The 24,965-nt window shown below is 43.4% G+C and overlaps 1 protein-coding gene across 3 annotated transcripts in view; it reads right to left on the bottom strand.

Moving 5' to 3' along the window:
- DMC1 (DNA meiotic recombinase 1) overlaps positions 1–24,965 on the bottom strand; it is a 373,319-nt gene that overhangs the window by 87,087 nt on the left and 261,267 nt on the right. For all 3 annotated transcript variants that reach the window (XM_077276827.1, XM_077276826.1, XM_077276825.1), the window contains exons 10-12: positions 19,727–19,800; positions 5,356–5,470; positions 278–338 (exon numbers count right to left, since the gene is read on the bottom strand). In XM_077276827.1, the coding sequence (XP_077132942.1) occupies positions 278–338; positions 5,356–5,470; positions 19,727–19,800 (250 nt within the window). The remainder of the gene's footprint in view (positions 1–277; positions 339–5,355; positions 5,471–19,726; positions 19,801–24,965) is intronic.

The raw sequence follows: 24,965 nt of genomic DNA, 5'->3' as shown, positions 1-24,965 counted from the left end.
TATTGGTTTCCAAAAATGATGAAGAAAGGAATCCAGAAGCGATGAGTAGAGAATGCAGCTTTTAATTATCAACGTATTTCAAAGTTCACAGACTCCTTCATCAGTGGAAACCAGATTGCCTCCTGGATTTCTTTGTTCATAATTTTTGGAAACCAATATTGCTATCTTCGGCAGTGCAGAAAAGATCCATCTTCCATTTGATCCTTCTCTCTGAATGGGATATGATGTGACTGGAAAATTTGTTATTTGTACAATGCAAACTTGAATTGTAACTTACGTCATTGTTGCTCCCGGATCAGCAGTCATTTGATTTGTAATAAATACAGCAACATTGTACTCTAAAGAAATAAACGGCACAATTAGAAATGTTGTTGGATTGTAGTTTCAGATTGAATTTGTTCTCATGTGTACATAACAAAATAAATGCATGGAAGCTGTAAAGCAGTGCTTTAAGGCAGGTAGAATCGCTTTGAGGCCGAGGTCACACGAGATATGATTCTCTCATGCGAGAGAATGAGCTTGATTATTCTAATGACACTTAGCTCAAACTCTGTCAGTTTGAGCTGAGTGTCATCTTAATGTGATCTGATTCTCTCACATGCAAGAATCGGAGCACAGGTGAGAAAAAAGGTTGAGAATGTAATTTCTCCATTGTCTGTGTCCGTGGATGTCAGACTGCACTCGGATGGCATCTTAGTGCAGTCTAAAGTTTTATCTGCACCCAAAGACTTAAATGGGTGCGCTTGATCCGAATTCTGGAGACACTGGCAGCATGCACTGCCCCATAATAGAATATTGGTCCGAGTGATAAAACATCAAGTAATACTCAGCCGTGTTATACGCTCATGTGAGTGAACCCTTAGGCCTACTTTAAAAGAGGAAATTAAGAATCGTCTGATTTTCATCCATATTGTCATCCATATGCCCTTTCTGTGTCCGTTTGTTACATTTGTGTGGCATCCGTGCTTGTACATCTGTGTTTGCACATCAACAGTTTAAAATGTACATGATCAAATACAGTCTCCTATGTTAATAACACAGGTCACCAAAAAAAAATTTTTTTTCTGGTGTCCAAAATATTTTAATGAATTTGGGGTATTTTTGGGGTGCTGATTCTGAATATGCTATCAGTTTTGCCAGATTGGCTCAAGTTTTTGAGATTTTTGGTATCTTATTTATAGCACTTGTTGGTAAATGCGACGCATCATCTCATTAATTTCTTTGGATTAGTACTTGAACTGAGCAGTTCTCAATATAGTTTTGTGTTAATTAGTGTTCTAAAAGTTTGTTCATAGCTTGATTTTTGCACTAACTTTATGTTGTTGTCTGTTTTCCAGTGAAAAGCATGAACTCATCAAGAAGAAGTTGTCTTAACGATCCAGACTCATTCTGTTACTTTTGTGGTGAATACACACTGCCAAAACATAGAAGAAACATAACAGACTTCGTAAAAAAAGTGTATTTTGCCTATTTTGGGGTTATGCTTGGGGACCAAGACAAGTTTTGGGCACCACACATAGTGTGCAAAGCATGTATCGAATTATTACGAAAATGGAGCAAAGGACAAAGAAAAAGCTTCAAATTTGGTGTTCCAATGGTGTGGAGAGAGCCAAAAAATCATCATGATGACTGTTATTTCTGTGCAGTGCAAGTGCAAGAATTCAATAAGCATAAGAAACGAAAATGGGAGTAACATGGAATCTGCAAGAAGGCCTGTCCCTCATTGTGAAGATGTGCCTGTACCTGTGTTTACCATAAATAACAGTCATCATGATGATTTTTTGGCTCTCTCCACACCATTGGAACACCAAATTTGAAGCTTTTTCTTTGTCCTTTGCTCCATTTTCGTAATAATTCGATACATGCTTTGCACACTATGTGTGGTGCCCAAAACTTGTCTTGGTCCCCAAGCATAACCCCAAAATAGGCAAAATACACTTTTTTTACGAAGTCTGTTATGATTCTTCTATGTTTTGGCAGTGTGTATACACCACAAATGTAACAGAATGAGTCTGGATCGTTAAGACAACTTCTTCTTGATGAGTTCATGCTTTTCACTGGAAAACAGACAACAACATAAAGTTAGTGCAAAAATCAAGCTATGAACAAACTTTTAGAACACTAATTAACACAAAACTATATTGAGAACTGCTCAGTTCAAGTACTAATCCAAAGAAATTAATGAGATGATGCGTCGCATTTACCAACAAGTGCTATAAATAAGATACCAAAAATCTCAAAAACTTGAGCCAATCTGGCAAAACTGATGACATATTCAGAATCAGCACCCCAAAAATACCCTAAATTCGATTAAATATCTTTGGCACCAAAAATGCTGTTGACCAGTGTAATGTATGCAAAAAATTCAAATGCAATATGTATGATCCATATTGGATTCGATTTTTTTGTGCATCCATGGGCGTGAATAGGAGAGTCTAATCTCATAGGAAAGAAATTAGTGCCTGCTGCAATTTTTGTTCACACGCATACTCGGCTCGTATGAAAAAAATGCCATCTGAAGAGCCCTAATGAATAATTTTAGCTTGGATAGCGCAAGTCTATATGATATTTTTGTCTGTATGAGACCTTAAAGGGACTCTGTCAGCACAGAATGACTGTTCAAACTATGTCCAGCCGCTCGATGCATCATGGCAGGCCAATCGTTTAAATATACCTTCCAACCTTCTGGTTTTCCCTTTATCTTTTCTTTGACAGTTCTGCCTTCATAGAGTAACAGAAAGGCGGGGATAAATGGAAACCAAGCTTATCGGTGTTCGTGAAGGGGTCATAGCACAAAACTGAAGTAAAAATGTTGATATATCAGCCCCACAAAAATTGTAATAAACTCCAAGCACTGATTAGGAAAGAATGGGCTGTATATCCAGCATTCCAGAAGTCTTGAAAGGTAAGAAAACAATATAGATATTGAGTATATAAACTTGATGTATTTGTCAATAAAATTTAAAAAAACTTATGAAATGCTGAAATGCAATATCAGTAACTATAGAAACACTGGGCTAAAAGATATGAAAACATCCAAGCAGCAAGTTGTGAAAGCCAAAATTTTGTGTAAGTTTCAAAATTGTAAGTGTATACTTTATTAGAACCTGTCATCAGGATTTTATAAATTAAAAGGAAACTGTCACCCCCCCCCCCAGGCGTTTGCAACTAAAAGAGCCACCTTGTGCTGCACTAATGCTGTATTCTGACAAGGTGGTTCTTTTAGTTCCGGTCCCTGGCACTGCTGCAATAATCAGTTTTGAAGTTTGTCCCTCATACCTGTGAAATCGCCAGGGAGGCATGTCTTTCCCGACTAATCCAAACACCTCCCAGCCGTCAATCATGGCCTCCGGGCGCCGCCTCCTCTCCTTCGTTAGCGTCCCCGGCGCCTGCGCTGTAGGTTTTTTTCCGGGCAAGCGCAGTTGCGCTGCCCTTCCACCTTACAGCGCAGGCGCCGGGGACGCTAACGAAGGAGAGGAGGCGGCGCCCGGCGCGCAGAGGCCATGATTGATGGCTGGGAGGCGTTTGGATTAGTCGGGAAAGACATGCCTACCTGGCGATTTCACAGGTATGAGGGACAAATTTCAAAACCGATTATTGCAGCAGTGCCAGGGACCCGATCTAAAAGAGCCACCTTGTCAGAATGCAGCATTAGTGCAGCACAAGGTGGCTCTTTTAGTTACAAATGTCTGGGGGGGTGACAGGTTCCCTTTACGGGAATGTATATAAAGGATCTTTAATGCTAATTAAATTCTTACCTTTCTTGTACAAATCAATTTTGCTGTCTTAAGGTACCTTCACACGAAACGACTTTGTAACGATATCGCTAGCGATCTGTGACGTTGCAGCGTCCTGGCTAGCGATATCGTTTAGTTTGACACGCAGCAGCGATCAGGATCCTGCTGTGATGTCGCTGGTCGCTGAATAAAGTTCAGAACTTTATTTGGTCGTCCGATCGCCGTGTATCGTTGTGTTTGACAGCAAAAGCAACGATACCAGCGATATTTTACACTGGTAACCAGGGTAAACATCGGGTTACTAAGCGAAGGGCCGCGCTTAGTAACCCGATGTTTACCCTGGTTACCAGCGTAAAATGTAAAAAAAACAAACAGTACATACTTACATGCGTCCCCCGCCGTCCGCTTCCCACACTGACTGAGTGCCGCAAAGTGAAAGTGAAAGCACAGCACAGCGGTGACGTCACCGCTGTGCCCTGCTACTGCCGGCGCTCACACAGTGCAGGAAGCGGACGCCGGGGGACGCATGTAAGTATGTACTGTTTGTTTTTTTTACATTTTACGCTGGTAACCAGGGTAAACATCGGGTTACTAAGCGCGGCCTTGCGCTTAGCAACCCGATGTTTACCCTGGTTACCCGGGGACCTCGGCATCGTTGCTCGCTGGAGAGCGGTCTGTGTGACAGCTCTCCAGCGACCACACAGCGACGCTGCAGCGATTGGCATCGTTGTCGCTATCGCTGCAGCGTCGCTTCGTGTGAAGGTACCTTTAGATAAAGTCACAATTGAAATTGTATGCTAATGAGCTGGAAGTGCAATGAGTGTGCACTGCACCTACAGCTCTCCCGCCTTGTCTCACTATTCCTTGCCGACTTCCAGTGGAGACAGGAAGTCTCAAGGTCTTACATGTTTCAGTGACCTGTCATTCACAGACAGGAGGCACGCATCATGGAAAAGGAGGACAAGAAGGAAAGCTGTTAAGGCTACGTTCACATTTGCGTTGCGTCGGGCGCAGCCGCGGCGACGCATGCGTCATGCGCCCCTATATTTAACATGGGGGGTGCATGGTTATGCGTTGTGTTGCGTTTTGTGATGCATGCGTTTTTTGGCGCAAGCGTCAGGGCGCAGAGGACGCAGCAAGTTGCATTTTTTGTGCGTCAAAAAACATGCCAAAAAAGGACGCATGCGTCACAAAACAATGCATTTTGCATGCGTTTTGCATGCGTTGTGCGTTGCGTCACCGATGCGTCGCCGACGCAAAGCCCAACAACGCAAATGTGAACGTAGCCTAAGTGCAGGGCTTACCCACTGTATTTGCAACTCATCAGCAAACAATTTCAACTATGCATTTCTCTAAAAGAGCAAAGTGAATAAGGATTTAAATAGCATGAAAGCACCTTTTACACATTGCATACATGCCATTAGTTTCGGATATAAAATTCTGATGACAGGTTCTCTTTAAGGTACATCAAGTGTAGAAGTAATACCATGTGTATGAGGATTTGCTTATAAGTCCTGTATACTAAAGCACACAACATATGGAAAGGTGCTTGTAGAAGTGATTGCTGTCTTTTAAAATAACAAAATAATATAATGTTAATAATTTAGGAAACTCTCACCTTCTGAAATCTTCTGAAGCCTAGACAACATCTGAGCTAGTTTCTGCTGTCTTTCAGCCAACTCTCCACGCCCACTAAAATCCACTCGGAATAGAGCCATTATAGAATCAATAATCTAAGATCAAGATCAGAAATTGATCATAGCCTGAACATTTTTAACATAGTTTCCATAGCCTTTTCAAAAACTAGTGGTTAAATATTCACAATATAGTATTTCACTTCTACAGTCTGAGAAGTGTCAAATCAAATGATGCACGATGGTAAACAATGGCAATGCATGGTCTCATTCATATATAGTGACAACAGGGAAATGCTGAAACACAGACGTGGATATAGAAATTGCTTCTATATCTAAATCCGCATGTGATCGCTGAACCGTGCAGATTTACCGCATTCAATATATTCTATTAATGAAATTTCTTTTACAGAGACTAGTGATTCTGCAAGAGAAATTGACATGCTGAGGTCTGGAGTCGCCGCATGTCCATCTTCATGGGTGATCCGCAGATGACTATGGACGCAGGGCCGTATTTGCCACTAGGCACTTGAGGGCACGTGCCTAGGGCGGCGGGATGCAGGGGGGCGCACTTGAGCTAGGTTTTTCTTTTTTCTTTTTATAAAACTCCGGGGTCAAGTGCCCGCCCCCCCCTCCTCCCTCCCTCCTTCCCGCCCCCTCCCTGAAGACATAATACTCACCTTCCTCCAGCGGTGGCTGCAACTGCGTCTCAGCGCCGGCAGCGAGTCCTGTCTTCAGCGGTCACATGGTACCGCTCATTAAGGTGATGAATATGCGCATAAATGTCGCATATGAGTGAAGTATCCATGTGACGACTACTGGAACCTGCAGAGCTGAATCCTGACATTGCAGCTTCTGAATTCTCACAGCGCATGCACTGCACACTTTTAGGATTCTCCCTTGCTGGTGGACGGTCATGTCAGCACAAGTCCTGTGACACCGAGCTTCTCTTCCCGCTTCCCTCAGTTTTTCACTGAACATTGAGAGCATTAGGGAGAGGAGCTCGTGGGCACATGACTGAGTGTGCAAATCGCATATGTCCTTGGCGGAGGGGGGCACCAAAATGAATTCTTGCCCCTGGTGCCAGAAACCCTAGATACACCTCTGCTGGTATGCTACTGCGAGCGACGATTACCGGGTCTGGTGGAGGGAGGTCTGTGCACAGCGCAGCACAGGCAGTGAGGCAGGGACTGAGGGTGTGCACAGAGAGAATGGAGACCCGGAGACTGCCCGTCCCAGTCTACGCCGTAGCCTGGAGCCCTCATTATATGTCAATGGAATATGTCAGTTAATAAATTGTTTTTCTAAAGCTTTATAGTGTAGTTTTAGGTCAGGGAGGGATGGATAGGGATGAGCTAGCAAGGTGGAGGGACAGGTAGTGATGGCTACTTGCGGACATGTGCGGCAATTGCGGTTTTGCACTTACGGTGATACAAAAAACACTGCTAGCAGTGTTTTTTTCCATTGCTGCAAGTACCGCATTTGCCGGATCGCGGCAAAACCACAAGTGCCGCACATGTCTGCAAGTCCCATAGGGAATGAATGAGGCCGAGCGCAGTGTTCCCGTAAGTGATCCATTACGCCGCAGATGCGGAAAAACTGCCGGATCTGCGGCAAAAGCGACTTTCACATCAGCGATTTTTGCCAAAGTCACTGCCGATAGTGTCATACTCACCAATGGGGGAGGCAGCACTAAAAGTGCCTAGGGCAGCAGAAACTCTAAATACGGCCCTGTATGGACGCATAATGGACATGGAATTTCTAGTAATCCCATCGACTATGCGGTCACAGCTGGCTGCTGCGGGTTTGATCATGGGTACGTACCCTAATAGTCTGACATGGTTGAAAATTCAATTGCATTTTTTGCATTATGAGAATTAATTCTGCTGAAGGATTCGGTTAAAGGGAACCTGTCAGCAGGATTGTGCAGAGTAATCTACAGACAGTGTCTGGTCGGCGCCATTATACTGATTACAATGAAACCTGGGTGATAAAATCCATTTTGTTGTTGTTGTTTAATCTTTATTTTCAGTTTTGAGTTAATGATATGCCCGTAAAAAAATATTATCTTAATCAAAATGGCGCCCGCGCCTGTGCAGCAGCATCTATCGCATTTCTGGTAGAGAATTTTTTTGTTTCAAACAAAACTAAATGTCTAAATAAAACGAAAACAGGCATGTTATCAACCGTATTATGCTATAGAGCATGTGCCGCTGCCTGCCTGACGAATGTGATTTTTTTTTCCAAACCATATTGTATGCAGCATTTAAAATAGGGGGTAGGTCACTGAGGGATCACTGACCTGTTATAAGCCATACAGATGAATATGTAAGCAGAGCAACACAAAGCCCCACCCGCATCTAAGGGGTTAAACAGATATGGACGGTGCCAACTCTGATCATGGTTAATGCAACAAGTTGTCGGCTATAGTGTACAGCTGACAGCTGCTGGATTGTCACCTGTATGGGGATGCTATTCTCTTATATCTCAGGTCAGTAAAAAACATATTGGTGGTCATTAAGGCGTTAAACAACAACCTCAAAGAAGCTTACAACCTGTAATGACCAAACGGCCACCTCAACACCATCGGAGCTACTGTAACCCCCGACCTACTGTCTCCTTTCCCACAATCCTAAAAAGTACAGGGGATGTGACAGGGGAATAGCCAAAACATGGGAAAACACAGGGAGACCAGGCACCAACAGGTACATATAGTATAAATCTAGTAATATTACTCCATAGTGTGTAAGGTGATAGTATATGTAACAAGACCCAAGATATAGGCACACACCTCGGAGCAAACACACGAACAACAGAGGGGCTGTAAACCACCTCTGAGCCCACAACCAGGAGGGTATCAGAGTTTAAAATAAATCATTAATAGTGGTTACCTGTATGTGCCTGGAGCCCTGTGAAGCCCACCGTCCCCTACGTGCGTTTCGGCGCTCAAGCCTTCTTCCGGGGGAGTGGCTTGCAAGTGAAAGGAACTATCTTAAAAAGGCAGGCTAGCCAATCAGAGAGTAAGCTAATATACTGCTATTAGGCGGCGCATGGAGCGCCGATGTCACCAAGGAGTCAGCGTCATCGAGGGCGTCACCAGGCAGAGCGGACCGAGAAAGAAGAAGCCCTGCCCACGTGAGGACGTCAGCGGGGATACTGATCCCGGACGAAGCCCAGCCCAGAGAGACACCATCGGCGGCACCGATCAGCCGGGGGTCAGCCTACATGCGCGCAAGCAGATGGAAATACATCTAAAGTGGGTACCATAGCGATGAAATAAAGTGACAGTGTGTAAAAAAGGATAACAATCCTATTAATCAATTAAAACAATAAAGTGCAAATTTTATAAATATAATAAAAAGTGCAATGTGATATATCATACATGGGCACATACACTGCCAATTATACAATAGAAAACACAGAATAAATTTTAACATATGTAATACTAAAACTGAATATTATAGACGTGGAAAGTGATATATCCAAAGGAAGCACAAGTCTTCAAGTTCAGTGAAAAATGCCATGTCCAAAACGATTTGTCCCAAAACGGGCCCACTTGAGGTAAAAACGAGGACCAGCCTGATATAGCGTAAGCCTAGAGTATATATATAACATAAAACATACAATGAGTTAAAAATAACAAAAAGATAGGCAGAAAACATAACATTTGGAAGAACACAGAAACATGTAAAAAAACACGGGCTAAGGTGACATTTATAAAAAAGGGGCAAAACTTAAAATCTCATTAAGGCCATGGGGATGTACAGTGCGCAGTTTCCAAATCCAGAAAGCCTCCCTCTGTGCCAGTAGGCGGCCCAAATTACCCCCACGAGCGTTCGAAACAATGCGGTCAATGCCTTTAACCTTGAAGCCCGAAGGGTCACAGGTATGAAAGGCTTTGAAATGGCATGGAATAGTTTTAAGGGATTCCACATTATCCTCCTTTGCAGCCGCTAAGATGTCTCTGATTTGCTCACGTGTTCGAACTTTAAGGGTTCTTGTTGTAAGACCAACATATGCTTTGTTGCAAGGACATGAAGCATAGTACACTACCATACTGGTAGAGCACGTAATGGTTTGTGTGATGGTGAAATTGCGACCATCTGAGGAGGAAAAGTCCCTAGCATGAATGATATTGGGGCACGCCACACAATTGCCACAAGGTTTGCACCCCCACGGCACAATATGGGGTGGCCGACCAGAGCAAAACAAGGGAGGAGTCTGAGGTGAAAAATAGCTTCTTACCAGGTGGTCACCTAGATTACGTGATCGCCTAGCTGTAAGGGTACCGTCACACAGTACCATTTTCATCGCTACGACGGCACGATCCGTGACGTTGCAGCGTCGTACGATTATCGCTCCAGCGTCGTAGACTGCGGTCACACTTTGCAATCACGGCGCTGGAGCGATGCCGAAGTCCCCGGGTAACCAGGGTAAACATCGGGTTACTAAGCGCAGGGCCGCGCTTAGTAACCCGATGTTTACCCTGGTTACCAGCGTAAACGTAAAAAAAACAAACAGTACATACTTACATTCCGGTGTCTGTCTCCCGGCGTCTCAGCTTCTCTGCACTGTGTAAGCACAGCGGCCGGAAAGCAGAGCGGTGACGTCAGATGTCACCGCTGTGCTCGCTTTCCGGCTGGCCGGCGCTCACAGTGCAGAGAAGCTGAGACGCCGGAGGACAGACACCGGAATGTAAGTATGTACTGTTTGTTTTTTTTACGTTTACGCTGGTAACCACGGTAAACATCGGGTTACTAAGCGTGGCCCTGCGCTTAGTTACCCGATGTTTACCCTGGTTACAAGCGAACACATCGCTGGATCGCTGTCACACACAACGATCCAGCGATGTCAGCGGGTGATCAAGCGACGAAAGAAAGTTCCATACGATCTGCTACGACGTACGATTCTCAGCAGGGACCCTGATCGCTGCTGCGTGTCAGACACTGCGATATCGTAACGATATCGCTAGAACGTCACGAATCGTACCGTCGTAGCGATCAAAATGGCACTGTGTCACGGTACCCTAACTGAAGGAAGATCAGGTAAATATTGCCTCAGTACAGGGTCAGCAAGGAGTATTTGCCAATATTTGACCAACACATCCTTACACACTATGGAGTAATATTACTAGATTTATACTATATGTACCTGTTGGTGCCTGGTCTCCCTGTGTTTTCCCACGTTTTGGCTATTCCCCTGTCACATCCCCTGTACTTTTTATGTAATTTATTGTAATAAAATTCTGCACTTTTACATTCTTGGTTTCTATTGGTGCGTTATCTTTAGTTGGAGTACTATCAATTATTGCACTGAACCTTATCTGTACTTTGGTTCCACATCTATACTCTATGTGTGTATGTTGATTTTGGCCTTGTTTGTAGGCTTGATTATCTTACTGTGTATCTTTCACAGATTTTTCGAGGCCCAAATGGATTATATAATCAGGGATGCTGCCTGGCAAGTACAAGTTGCGCAGGTTTTTGACAGTGGTTCTGCCAGCACGGCAATAGGTGACAATGAGGATATTAATACTCTACAAACTCAAATCAAAAGGCTATTACATAAGCGTACCAAATTATGGTGGAACAGGGCCTTTTTGGAAAATTACCTGAAGAAAAACTTAATTCCACGTGGATTACGTATCCAGGTTTTTCCCTCATTTCCAGTAACTGATGAATTGTTTATGACTAAATGGGAGGAGATATGTACCAAGGCCTCATTTCAGTTTATGGAACTACTTATTGAGCTGAATAAGAAATCGGTTGTAACCTTGGAAACTGAAATTGATAGCCTATTTCTTGAGTTTAAGAAAGTGGCATCTATAGATATGATTACAGCTTTTAATAGCAGTTTGGATAAAACTTCGGTTGATTGGGAAACTCAAATTAAAACCAGTCAGGGAAAAAAACTTTTTCGTGACAGTACAGACTTCCAACGGAAAACTGCCTACAGGTGGAAAAGACCAGTACCGACTAATAGGAGCCAAAGATCTCCTTCTGTTTCCTCTGTGTCCTCATCTGGTGAGACTTGAGATACTTCTCATCGATCCACGCAGACCCGTTTTGGCACTTCAGGTAAAAGGAAGTGGGATCAAAAGTCCAAAGCTAACAAACGTGGCCAACCTCTCTCTCATCAAAGAGATACGCCTAAGGTAATTAACCTATCTGAGCATACTTTGAGTACTGATGCTTTCGATGTATCGGTGCTTTCTAAAGGCCTTACTTTTTCTCCTAGTATGTGGTTTGATCCGTTTGTGGCCCTTAAGGACCTTCACATGTTTGCCCGGTCCCTGATTTTCAAAAAATGGCACCACAGCGAGGAGATTAAGCAGGCCTTTCCCCTACCTGATGAACAACTCGCATTGCAGATATTTGAAGAACTTGCAATTGAGCACTCTAATCCCACCTTGGGTAGGTTACCACCATCACTCCGCCCTAGGTCCACTAAGTTCCCGCCCTTGTCACTATGTCCTAATGTAGAGATTTTTGTCAAATTGGTCTACCATAAATTTGATGGGATTCCTGTATCGACACGTCATAATAACCTGACTAGGGCTGAATCCCTGGGGCTTAGGAGGCTGAAGAGTCTCAAGGATGTTGTAATTAAACCAGCTGACAAGGGCGGGAACATTGTGATTTGGCCTTCTAAAATGTACCTTATTGAGGCATATCGTCAACTGAGGGATTCTTCCTGTTATAAGAAATTAACATTTAACCCTCTTGTCTCCTATAAGGATGAATTGTTAAAAATCATGCAAAGAGCGGTTACAGATGGTGTCATAACCCCAACAGGTACGGGATGTGCTGATCGTCAAAAATCCATGCATTGCAACACTGTACCTTCTTCCTAAGGTTCACAAGAGTGTACACAATCCTCCAGGTAGGCCAATAGTCTCTGGGGTGAGTGGGCTTACGGAGGGCATCGGCAAATATATTAATTCGTTCCTCAAGCCCCTGGTGGAGACTATTCCCTCATTTTTGAGGGATACTTCAGATTTTCTCAAAAAGATTGACTCCGTCCACATTGATGAAGATATGATCTTGGTCACGTGTGACGTTGAGTCTCTATACACTAGTATTCGCCACCAGGATGGCTTGAGGGCGGTATCTTATTTTCTGTCCATGACTAGCTTCTCCTCCAGTGACAATGAGTTTCTTCTTCTTCTTCTACAATTTTTGTTGACACACAATTTTTTTCTTTTCAATGGGTCCTTCTACCTGCAGCTCCAGGGGACTGCGATGGGCGCGGCCTTTGCGCCCGCTTACGCAAATCTCTTCCTGGGGCTGTGGGAGAGGGACCTATTCTCGTCGGATCGGGGTACATCAATGGAGCGGGTCATTTTTTGGGCCCGCTACATTGATGACATATTCCTGATCTGGCGGGGGTCTTCAGTTGATTTACAAAATTTTGTTGCAGATTTAAACAGGAATGATTTAAATATACGGTTAACATTTAAATTTGATTTGAATATGATTGATTTTTTAGATGTCACTGTGAGGAGAGGTTTGGACGGAGTTTTGGTTGCCAATGCCTTCCGTAAGGACACGGCAGTCAATTCTGTCTTACATGCGTCCTCTTTCCACCCTCCCCATGTGATTAATTCTGTTCCAACTGGCCAATTCCTTAGAATTAGAAGGATCTGCTCATCAGATGAGGACTTTGAGGCTCAGGCCAAGGATATGTCCAATCGGTTTCTGAACAGAGGCTATAGCAAAAGGTGCCTTAAAAGAGCATATAATCGGGCAAGAAACACTCGAAGACATCAGCTTCTCTAATCAACAACGAAAGCTAAGAACAATTCTCAGGTAAGATTGATTACCCAGTACCACTCTCAATGGAATAAGATGCAGGATGTGTTGGTCAAATATTGGCCAATACTTCTTGCTGACCCTGTACTGAGGCAATATTTACCTGATCGGCCTTCAGTTACAGCTAGGCGATCACGTAATCTAGGTGACCACCTGGTAAGAAGCAATTTTTCACCTCAGACTCCTCCTCCCTTGTTTTCCTCTGGTCGGCCACCCCATATTGTGCCTTGGGGGTGCAAACCTTATGGCAATTGTGTGGCGTGCCCCAATATCATTCATGCTAGGGACTTTTCCTCCTCAGATGGTCGCAATTTCACCATCACACAAACCATTACGTGTTCTACCAGTATGGTAGTGTACTATGCTTCATGTCCTTGCAACAAAGCATATGTTGGTCTTACAACAAGAACCCTTAAAGTTCGAACACGTGAGCACGTCAGAGACATCTTAGCGGCTGCAAAGGAGGATAATGTGGAATCCCTTAAAACTATTCCATGCCATTTCAAAGCCTTTCATACCTGTGACCCTTCGGGCTTCAAGGTTAAAGGCATTGACCGCATTGTTTCGAACGCTCGTGGGGGTAATTTGGGCCGCCTACTGGCACAGAGGGAGGCTTTCTGGATTTGGAAACTGCGCACTGTACATCCCCATGGCCTTAATGAGATTTTAAGTTTTGCCCCTTTTTTATAAATGTCACCTTAGCCCGTGTTTTTTTACATGTTTCTGTGTTCTTCCAAATGTTATGTTTTCTGCCTATCTTTTTGTTATTTTTAACTCATTGTATGTTTTATGTTATATATATATACTCTAGGCTTACGCTATATCAGGATGGTCCTCGTTTTTACCTCAAGTGGGCCCGTTTTGGGACAAATCGTTTTGGACATGGCATTTTTCACTGAACTTGAAGACTTGTGCTTCCTTTGGATATATCACTTTATATAATATTCAGTTTTAGTATTACATATGTTAAAATTTATTCTGTGTTTTCTATTGTCAAAATTGGCAGTGTATGTGCCCATATATGATATATCACATTGCACTTTATATTATATTTATAATATTTGCACTTTATTGTTTTAATTGATTAATAGGATTGTTATCCTTTTTTACACACTGTCACTTTATTTCATCGCTATGGTACCCACTTTAGATGTATTTCCATCTGCTTGCGCGCATGTAGGCTGACCCCCGGCTGATCGGCACCGCCGACGGTGTCTTTCTGGGCTGGGCTTCGTCCGGGATCAGTATCCCCGCTGACGTCCTCACGTGGGCGGGGCTTCTTCTTTCTCGGTCCGCCCTGCCTGGTGACGCCCTCGGTGACGCTGACTCCTTGGTGACATCGGCGCTCCATGCGCCGCCTAATAGCAGTATATTAGCTTACTCTCTGATTGGCTAGCCTGCCTTTTTAAGATAGTTCCTTTCACTTGGAAGCCACTCCACCAGAAGAAGGCTTGAGCGCCAAAACGAGCGTAGGGGACGGTGGGCTTCACAGGGCTCCAGGCACATACAGGTAACCACTATTAATGATTTATTTTAAACTCTGATACCCTCCTGGTTGTGGGCTCAGAGGTGGTTTACAGCCCCTCTGTTGTTCGTGTGTTTGCTCCGAGGTGTGTGCCTATATCTTGGGTCTTGTTACATATACTATCACCTTACACACTATGGAGTAATATTACTAGATTTATACTATATGTACCTGTTGGTGCCTGGTCTCCCTGTGTTTTCCCACGTTTTGGCTATTCCCCTGTCACATCCCCTGTACTTTTTATGTAATTTATTGTAATAAAATTCTGCACTTTTACATTCTTGGTTTCTATTGGTGCGTTGTTTTTAGTTGGAGTACTATCAATTATTGCACTGAACCATATCTGTACTTTGGTTCCACATCTATACTCTATGTGTGTATGTGGATTTTGGCCTTGTTTGTAGGCTTTCCCACAATCCTGTAGAATGTAACCCCGCAAGGGTGGGATCCTCTTCCCTCTGTATCAGTCTGTCATTGTTAGTTTTGTTTACTGTGATATTTGTATTTTGATGTAACCCCCTCTAGTGTACAGCACAATGGAATTAATGGTGCTATATAAATAAATAATAATAATAATAATAAATAATAATAATTACCAAAAGATGGATTTCATCACCAAGGTATCATTTTAATCAGTATAACGGCGCCAACCTGACACTGTCTGAAGTTTACTGAGCACAAGCCTACTGACAGATTCACTTTAAATTCTGTCTTTTACTTTTTTAGTGTATATTTTACCATTTTAAGTAAACTTTATGTTTGGTAAGTGACATATACTATCCTGTCCCCTCTCCTGTGCTGCTTCTCACTGTCAGATGCCGCTTCTCTGGCCCTGAAGCAACACTGACAATGGTTTTATAGACTCTCTCTGCAGCATGAGCATTATGAAAGGTCCTGCCAACTGGCCTAATAAAGGGTTTCCCTACTGGATTAATCCTTGGAGTGTCGAGTACTCTCTCTGCCTAAGGCCGGTTTCACACGTCAGTGGCTCCGGTACGTGTGGTGACAGTTTTCTCACGTACCGGAGACATTGACTCACGTAGACACATTAAAATCAATGTGTCTCTGCTCATGTCAACGTGTTTTCACGGACCGTGTGTCCGTTTGAAAAACACGGAGACATGTCAGTGTTCGTGGGAGCGCACGGATCACACGGACCCATTAAAGTCAATGGGTCCGTGTAAAACACGTACCGCATACGGATGCTGTCTGTGTGCAGTCCGTGTGCCATGCAGGAGACAGCGCTACAGTAAGCACTGTCCCCCCAGCTTGTGGTGCTGAAGCCGCCATTCATTTCTTCTCTCCAGCAGCGTTCGGTGGAGAGAAGGAATGAAAAATCATTGTTTTTTAATTTTTTTTGTGGTTGAAATAAAGTTCCCGGTAACCAACCCCCTCCCACCCCCTGTGTGCCCGCCCGCTGGAAATAAAATACTCACCCAGCTCCCTCGATGCTTCCTCTCAGCGCCGCAGCTTGTCCTGTATGAGCGGTCACGTGGTGCCGCTCATTACAGTGATGAATATGCGGCTCCAGCTCCCATAGGGGTGGAGCCGCATATTCATCACTGTAATGAGCGGCACCATGTGACCGCTCAGACAGGACAAACTGCGGCGCTGAGAGGAAGCATCGAGGGAGCTGGGTGAGTATTTTATTTCCAGCGGGCGGGCGCACAGGGGGTGGGAGGGGGGAGGTTACCCGGAACTTTATTTCAACCGCAAAAAAAATAAAAAAACATTGATTTTTCATTCCTTCTCTCCAGCGAACGCTGCTGGAGAGAAGGGATGAATGGCGGCTTCAGCACCCAAAGCAGGGGACAGCGCTTACTGTAGCGCTGTCTCCTGCACGGTCCGTGTGGTACCCAGTCGGCACACGGGCGGCACACGGCTGCCGCATGTGTACCACACTGATGTGCCACGTGAGCTCACGGACACACGGACACGGATAACTCCGGTACCGATTTTTCCGGTACCGGAATTATCTGGACGTGTGAGACTGGCCTAACATTACTGCCTGAAACCCTTGGACTTGAGCCAGGCTACCCTTTCTAGGTTTTCGGCATTGATTTTGTCCCTGATTATTTCTTTCTGGTTCTAACTAGCTTGTAAACAATTTTCCTCCAACTCACTCCACCAGCAGCTACTCCATTGACGCAAGTTCTGTCCATACACACCTATCCTAAGTTCATTGATTTCCTGAAAGGAGGGAGCTGTCACTGAACATATATGGCCAGATTGATAGGGCAATATGGACTAAAATGTGTAGGGCTGTGTTAGCATTACAATAATTCATTAAATGATTTTTTAACTAATATACCTTAGGCTATGTTCACAAGTTGCATTTTTGCTGCGTTTTCTTTGCAGCTTTTTCTTTAATGTAAATTAACAACTGCTTTTTACAGTACCAGCAAAAGCTATGAGATTTCAGAAATCTCATGCACATGATTGTTTTTTTCCTGACTGAATTGTAAAACTGCTGCTTTTTAAAAAATCTGCACCATATCAACTATTTCTGCATTTTTTTTCGTCCATAGAAAGCACTGAGACAGCAAAAATGCTGCTTCAGTTTTGGTGAAAAAAATGCAGGTAAAGCATGTGATGTGCGTGAGAAAACCTAAGCAGACAGGTTTTTTTTGGGTGTGCTGACATCAGTTGTTAGTTATTTCTGCAATTTTCACTTTTTTCTTGAACCATTTTTTTTACAATTTATTTTAGCATTAAAAGGATTTAACCCTTAAAAAAAATCACATTTGCCCAAAAATGCATCAAACTGAAAACTCTGCCAGAAAACTCATTTGGCAAGAGTCACATTTCATGAATCTGTCTAAAACATCTAGATAAGCAAAGTTGTTGATGATATATAAAAAAAAATGTGAAAAAGGAAGACATAAAATAATGGTGCAAAAAGTAGAGAGAAAAGGCGCATATACTTAAGCCAATAAAAAAGCTGAAAATTAGGCCGGAAAAATGGATAATTAACAATGATGAATAGGGGCCTAAGTGCATGCCTCTTGGACTAGTCCGGCTAATTATAATACCTGGTGCACAATAATAAAAAGCTGATTTTCTGACTATGCTAAGAACTTGCCTACACATCGGGATTGCTAAAAATCAGTGTGAAGTGACAAATGAAGCTCTGTAAGCAGTAAAGAGGTAAATCTTGCTGCCATGTTCACTTGAAACGGAATCTGTCAACAAATTTTTCTTCCCCATTTAAAAGCAGCATGATGTAGGTGCAGAGACCCTGATTCTAGCGATGCATCACTTATTAGGCTGTGTGGTACAGTTTTGCTAAAATCGGTTTTATCTGCTGCAGATCCAGCAGGTTTCCAAATGCTGAGCTCTGTATAACCAGCTCCCACCACTGATTGGCAGCAGTCTGTGTATTCTGTGCATAGGCCGAAAGCTACCAATCAGTGGTAGGGTGCGGTTATACGGAGCTCATGAATATCGTGGACTAGATCGTGGACTACATGGCAGCAGGTTTACTAATCCTCTAGTAATAATCTCTTACTGATAGCACAGTGATTTTCTCAAAACTACAGCAAGAAGCCATGTAAGGGACACATCTCTGGGATTAGGGTCTTTGTCTTTACTGTATATTCTGCTGCTCTTAGGTTTGGTGGCAAAAACCTGGTGATAGATTCTCTTTAAATTCAATGAAAATTAATTCTTTCAACCAAAACGATCATTCCTGAGGAAAAAACGTAAGAATGAACTATTGTTTTAACCAACCAATCACAGAGTGTCATAGTTTGAATTTTTTGCTTAATTTATTAGGCTGAAAGCTGGAAGAAAGATCGTTTGTTCAATGCAAGATCAATCATTCATGAAAGATCTTTTGTTGGAAGAATATTCTCAGAAAGGTTTTTTGTTCTGTGCCCACTGTCACTAAACATATATGGCCAAGTTGAATGGGCCTTATGGACTAAGATGTACATGGCATTGTCAGTATTATAATAGTTTGTTAAACAATTCAACCAACAGCATACTTCAATCTCTGCATGAGTGCCTTAGGGTTCACACATACCACCGTATTTTCATCCGAGTGTGATCCAACATAATATCAGGTCGTACTCGGACCAATGTTAGTCTATGGGGCTGCACACAGGTACTATTTTTTCCTCGGTCTGAGGTTGATCCGATATTTGGATTGCACTTGGCCATGCAAGTCAATGAGTGCATGGAAATCACCAGACTACACTGAAATGACATCTGATTCAGATACAGTCCAGTTTCCGAGCACTGACACAATGGAGAAGATGGAGACATTTTGTTCTCCACCTTCTCCTCACATTGTGCTCCGATTCTCTCTTGACACTATGCTGACTCTCCGATCAAACTTTGATCAGAGTTTGATGTGTCATTTGCACAATTGGCCTGATTCTCCTGGATGAAAGAATCTACGGCCGTCTGACCCTAGCCTTGAAGAAATACTCAACATTACAGAATTATAAAGCCTCACAGCTTCAGACAGTAAAAATGATATTCAAACCCCACTCTGGGATTTCAGTTCAGAGTAGAAGAGACCCAACTTTTTGGCTCTGAGGTAACTGCTTCAGAGTTTGTCACTTTCTAAAAGGTTTAATCCTCTTGAACCCTGTTGATCTACCACCTGACATGTTTGCAGCAACATCATTTATCTAATTTTATACATTCCCTACCTCAAAGAAAGCCACAACATCAAAAATTAGTTTAGTCAAAAAAGGCTAAAAAATGCTATTGCAATGTGTGAATAAGGGGTTCCTAGTGTTAATCATTAAGCTATGTGCAACCTTGATAAATCAATGTATGCTATTTTACTGAAGCTGTAGCTAGCTAAGTAGTAGTTAGAAATCTATCATTAGCACTACAAAATGTCTCAGTATAACATGTGGTCATAAAAATGACTTATTAGTGAATTTTTAAACAATTAATGGACACAGACTTGTATATAATTTTCCTCCATGTATCAGTCACCTTTCGACTGTGTGGCAACCTCTTTTTGGAACCCTACTAGATAGATTAGATAATCTTTTTAATTACCAAAAGCTTAAAAATACCAGCTTCTTCATGAAATTTAGCAGCCACATAATCCATAAGCTCCATCTGATGTTCACCTGTGAAAAAACAATGATTTCAGAAAATACAGAAAACATATCAGTTGTTGCTTAACTTAATGTTTTTTTTTCGCCATCATAGTGAACATACAGTTAGGTTAAAAAATATTTGGCCAGAGACATAAGTTTTGGCATTTTAGTTGTTTACAAAACATTTTCAAGATACAGTTATATAACCAATATGGGCTTAAAGTGCAGGCCCTCAGCTTTAATTTTGGCATTTCAATCTTTTTTCTTGTTACGCTATTGACCGAACAGATTAATTTATTTTATATTTTGATAGATAAAACATTTACAAATGCAGCAATACTAAATACCATATGTGTATTTTTTATTTTGCTTATTTTTTATGGGGTAAAAGGAGGGTGCTTTTAACTTTTGTGTTTTATTTGTTCAATATAAAAAAATATAAAAAACATTTTTTTTACTTTTTACTAAATTTAATAGTCCCCTTAGGGGACTTGAAGCTGCAATTGTCTGATCGCTTGTACTATACACAACAATACATCAGCTAGAATTTCTGTCTCCTATGAATACCAGATAGATGCTGGCTTTTACAGGAGTATCGTCATGACAGGCACGGGAGTCATCACATCAGCAGTCTCCCCTGCTGTCATGGAAAGCGATTGGTGGCCCGTGATTACGTCACGGTGCCCCGATGCTGGTGCCTGTTAACCTGCTAAATGTCTCTAACAACGGCATTTAGCAGACGCTTTTTTAGGCCTGTCCCACACGTCCAGATAATTCCAGTACCGGAAAAATCGGTACCGGAGTTATCCGTGTCCGTGTGTCCGTGTGCTCACGTGGCACATCAGTGTGGCACACGTGCGGCAGCCTTGTGCCGCCCGTGTGCAGACTGGGTACCACACGGACCGTGCAGGAGACAGCGCTTGAGATAAGCGCTGTCCCCTGCATCTGGTGCTGAAGCCGCCATTCATTTCTTCTCTCCAGCAGCGTTCGCTGGAGAGAAGATATGAAAAATCATTTTTTTTTTGTGTTTAAAATAAAGATCCCTGTCACCACCCCCCTCCCACCCCCTGTGCGCCCGCCCGCTGGAAATAAAATACTCACCCGGCTCCCTCGCTGCTTCCTCTCAGCGCCGCTGCTTCTTCCTGTATGAGCGGTCACGTGGTACCGCTCATTACAGTGATGAATATGCTGCTCCACCCCTATGGGTAACACCTGACGTACCGGAGCCACTGACGTGTGAAACCGGCCTTCTGAATGAAAATAGGATTTTTTTTGTACACTCGTGAACTTAGCCCAATAACTACACTGCTTAAAGGGAACCTGTCACCCCCCCCAGGGCCTATTAAGGTAAAAGAGCCACCTTCTGCAGCAATAAGGCTGCATTCTGTGAAGGTGGCTCTTATGTTTTTGCTCCCTAATAACACTGAAATATTCACTTTTATAAATTGCACGTCATACCTGTATTGAGTCCGGGGGGTATGTTTTTCCCCCTGACTCAACTGCTTCCCAGCCATCAATCATCCCCTCAGTGCTCCGGGTGCCACCTCCTCTGTTTCCTAATGTCACCGGCGCCTGCACTGTGCTCTCATTTTTTGGGCATGCGCCGTTCGCCCTGCCCTGGAACTCACATCAGCTGATGTACTGATATCGCACCTGCGAGCAGCGGAGGCCAGAGATCCCTCCCTGCAGTGTGCTATGATTTATTCACACTGCAGGGCTGGGAATCTGGCGCATGCGCAGTTAGTCTCTGCGGCTGTCCCCATCTCCCTCCGCCTCTTTCCTCCAGCGTTATGAGACTCGTCTGCAGCATCAGAGTGATCACAAGCTGCAGATGAGTCGTATAACGATGTAAGTATAGAAGCTTTGAAAATGTCTGTCTGTCTCTCACTGCATTCTGTACTCTGTACTTATGTTTTTTTTCTGTTGTCTAGACTGTTTGTTGCTGCCATCCTGGTGCTGCTGTCTTGGTCCCAGTGCTACTGTCTTGGTCCCAGTGCTTCCGTCTATATGTAAGTATAGTAGATGTGAAAATGTCTTTCTGTCATTGCACTCTGTACTCCGTACTCCGTACATATTTTTTTTCCATTCCTTGTAGATTAGGTGCTGTTGTCTTGGTCCCAGTACCGCCGTCTTGGTCCCAGTACCACTGTTTTGGTCCCAGTGCCTACGTCTTGGTCACAGTGCCTCTGTCTTGGTCCCAGTGCTGCCGTCTTGGTTCTTGTGCTGCCGACTATATGTAAGTTTAGAAGAGGTGAAAATATATTTCTGTCTTTGCACTCTGTACGCCGTACAGATTTTTTTCCATTCCTTGTAGATTAGGTGCTGCTGTCTTGGTCCCAGTACCGCCATCTTGGTCCCAGTACTGCCCTCTTGGTTTCAGTACAGTCATCTTGGTCCCAGTGCCACCATCTTGGTTCTTGTGCTGCCGTCTTTATGTAGGTATAGAAGATGTGAAAATGTCTTTCTGTCTTTGCACTCTGTACTCCGTACAGATTTTTTTTTCCTTTCCTTGTAGATTAGGTGCAGCTGTCTTGGTGCTGATGCTGCTCTCTTGGTCCCAGTGCTGCTCTATTGGTCCCGGTGCTGCTGTCCTGGTGCTGTTCTTCAGTCCGTCCTGGCGCTGTGCTGCGGTTCCTGTTGTCTGGTGCCTGTCTGCTGTGTGCTTGGACTACTGCCTGTAATGTAAGTATTGTTGTCCAAATTTTTAGGGTTTTTTTCTACATTGTTTTGCTTTTACCAAGTTACATTTCTTTTCTCTCTAGTGTATCACGTGACTGCTGCCTGCTCTTACAACATGTCTTCCACTGAAGGTTCCGAAAGTGGCCATGACACCGATTATGTAATCACATTTGATTTACTGTCAATACTAGACATGTGTTAAATCATGTATTTTCTTTACAGGTACCTGACACTGCAGAAGAGCAGGAGCAGTCAAGTGGAAATGATTCTTCCCAGGGTCGTCAGCCTCAAGTTGCTGAGGAGGAAAGACGGGGTTTAAGTATCCTTTATCAGAGTTTAAATTGAATATGTTGTCATTTTTCCTAACAAATTATTTTTTTGTATTTCATCTATAGGTTCCACAACGTGACATAGATAATGACCTACCGATTTAAGCTGTGCAAGAGCGAGCAGCGTTGTGGGACCCCCGTGATCTGAATCACTCCGACTCAGTCTTGATCCGACGACTCTGGGAAGAAGTGGCCAGATCGCTGATGGATGATTGGGACCATGCAACGCCAAAAGTCAGAAAGGATTTTGGTAAGTATTGCTATTTTGGCCGTCTCTGTTTTTCTTTAGACTTTGCTGTCTTTTAACAAATTTATTTTTCTTCCCCCTTCACAGAGAAGAGAGTAAAAGTTTGTTGGCGTTCGATGAAGGATCGCTTCAATAAGGACATGATAGAGGAGATTCGGGTTCGAAGTGGTGCAGCTCGAAAAATCAGAAAACACAAGTATCATAAAGAGCTTTATTTTCTGAAGCCAGCGCTTGATCAGCGAAAGTGAGTATCTTCTGTGTTGTCTTTCACTATTATTTAATTTTTTATTTTTTGTAATAATCTTTTTTATTTAATTTCCACACAAAACCTGGAGCAGCACTGTAGAACCTGGATCATCCTCTGTTGGAACGGCCCTTCATTGACCAGCCAACGAGCCGGCACCATCCCAATCATCCACCAGTGATGCAGCAGCCAGGCAGGCTTCACAGGCTGGGGAACAGGAAGTCGGTCCTTCTGGTTTCCCCTCTCCCAGCCACTACTTCCTCTCTGTCACTACTTTACTTGGGTCTGCTCGACAGCGGCAGAGGGCTTGGGAGAGGTCAGTCATGCCCGAGTTTATTCACTTAAGCTCAGTCTTCCAGGCTGGGATGAAGGCGGTTGTGGATAGGATGGAGAGGGTTCACTCATGTGAACACACTGTTCCAGGAAGTCCACAAACGCCTTGACCTCCTGGAATGCAACCTTAACAGACCGGCGCAACATTATTTTTCCACTATAGAACGGGGCGTGATGGAAAAGTTAGTCCTGATCTCCAGCTGTTTGTGATGAAGGCCTGTCAGGATGCTTATACCGAGGCCATGCAGCGGTCCCGATATCAGCAGGAGGCACAAAGTTCTTTCCCTGCAGGGCAACAAGCTGCAGGACAGCAGCTGTGGCAGAATCCGCCTGCACCGACTCGCCAAGGGACTTATCTACCACCACCACCGCTTAACATTACACTTCCAAGAATCCCAAGCTTCACCATGCAGCCGAGTCCAGAAGACCAGCAATCCACATCCACCACCACGCAGCCTACTGCAGCAGCCCAGCCATCCTGTTCCACCATCAAGCCGAGCGCAGCAGCCCACACTTCTCCTACACCAATGCAGCACCAGGGAAAAAAGCAAAAACCAAGTCCCAAAGGAGAAAAACAGGGAAAACAATATTACATGCACCCTCTCAACCCTTACCTCCTAATGTGTCTGTTTTCTAGTCTGTCCACACCTTATTGTGTTTTCTTTATCTCTTTATTTAACCGTGTGTATTGTTGAGTGAAGTATGAATGGGTGTAACAGTTAAGGTGTTTATTATACAAGTTAGATTCAAGGTGTTAATAATAGAGTCAGAAAACATTATAGGTACATAACATTACAGGTACATAACATTACAAGTACATAACATTAAAAGTACATAACAATACCGGTACATTTTATTTACAGGTTAAACCATTTCATCTTGCCATGACATAAGTCAACTATCAGAAACAAAATAGGCTACAAATGTATCCCTCATTTGGGCAACTTCGACTGTAGTCATCAGAGGGCGATGCTGGTAATCCTGCAATGTGGTATTAACAGTTTCCTCAAGTTCAAAGTGGGGTTGCTCTTTTGACAGGATGTAGTTATGCAGAACAACACATGCTTTCACAACCTCGTCAATTGTCTCTATTTTTAGATTTATGGCTGTGCCCAAAATGCGCCATTTAGATGCCAGCAAACGGAAGGCACACTCCACAGTTCTTCATGCCCTTGTCAGTCGGTAGTTGAAAATCCTTTTGTGTGACTCAAGTCCCAACTTGAGTATGGTTTTAAGATGTTGTCAGACATCTGTAAGGCCTCATCACCAACAATAACAAATGGCATTGGCAGTCCTTCGGTGTTAGGAAGAGGTTGTGGCGGGGGGAAACTAAAATTCCTATACAATCGTTGTCCCATGTCAG

Source organism: Ranitomeya variabilis, chromosome 8 (assembly GCF_051348905.1).
Source record: "Ranitomeya variabilis isolate aRanVar5 chromosome 8, aRanVar5.hap1, whole genome shotgun sequence".
In the NCBI taxonomy this organism is placed as follows: domain Eukaryota; kingdom Metazoa; phylum Chordata; class Amphibia; order Anura; family Dendrobatidae; genus Ranitomeya; species Ranitomeya variabilis.
The sequence above is the reverse complement of the archived record's forward strand: the minus strand, read 5'-3'. Positions and strand labels throughout refer to the sequence as shown.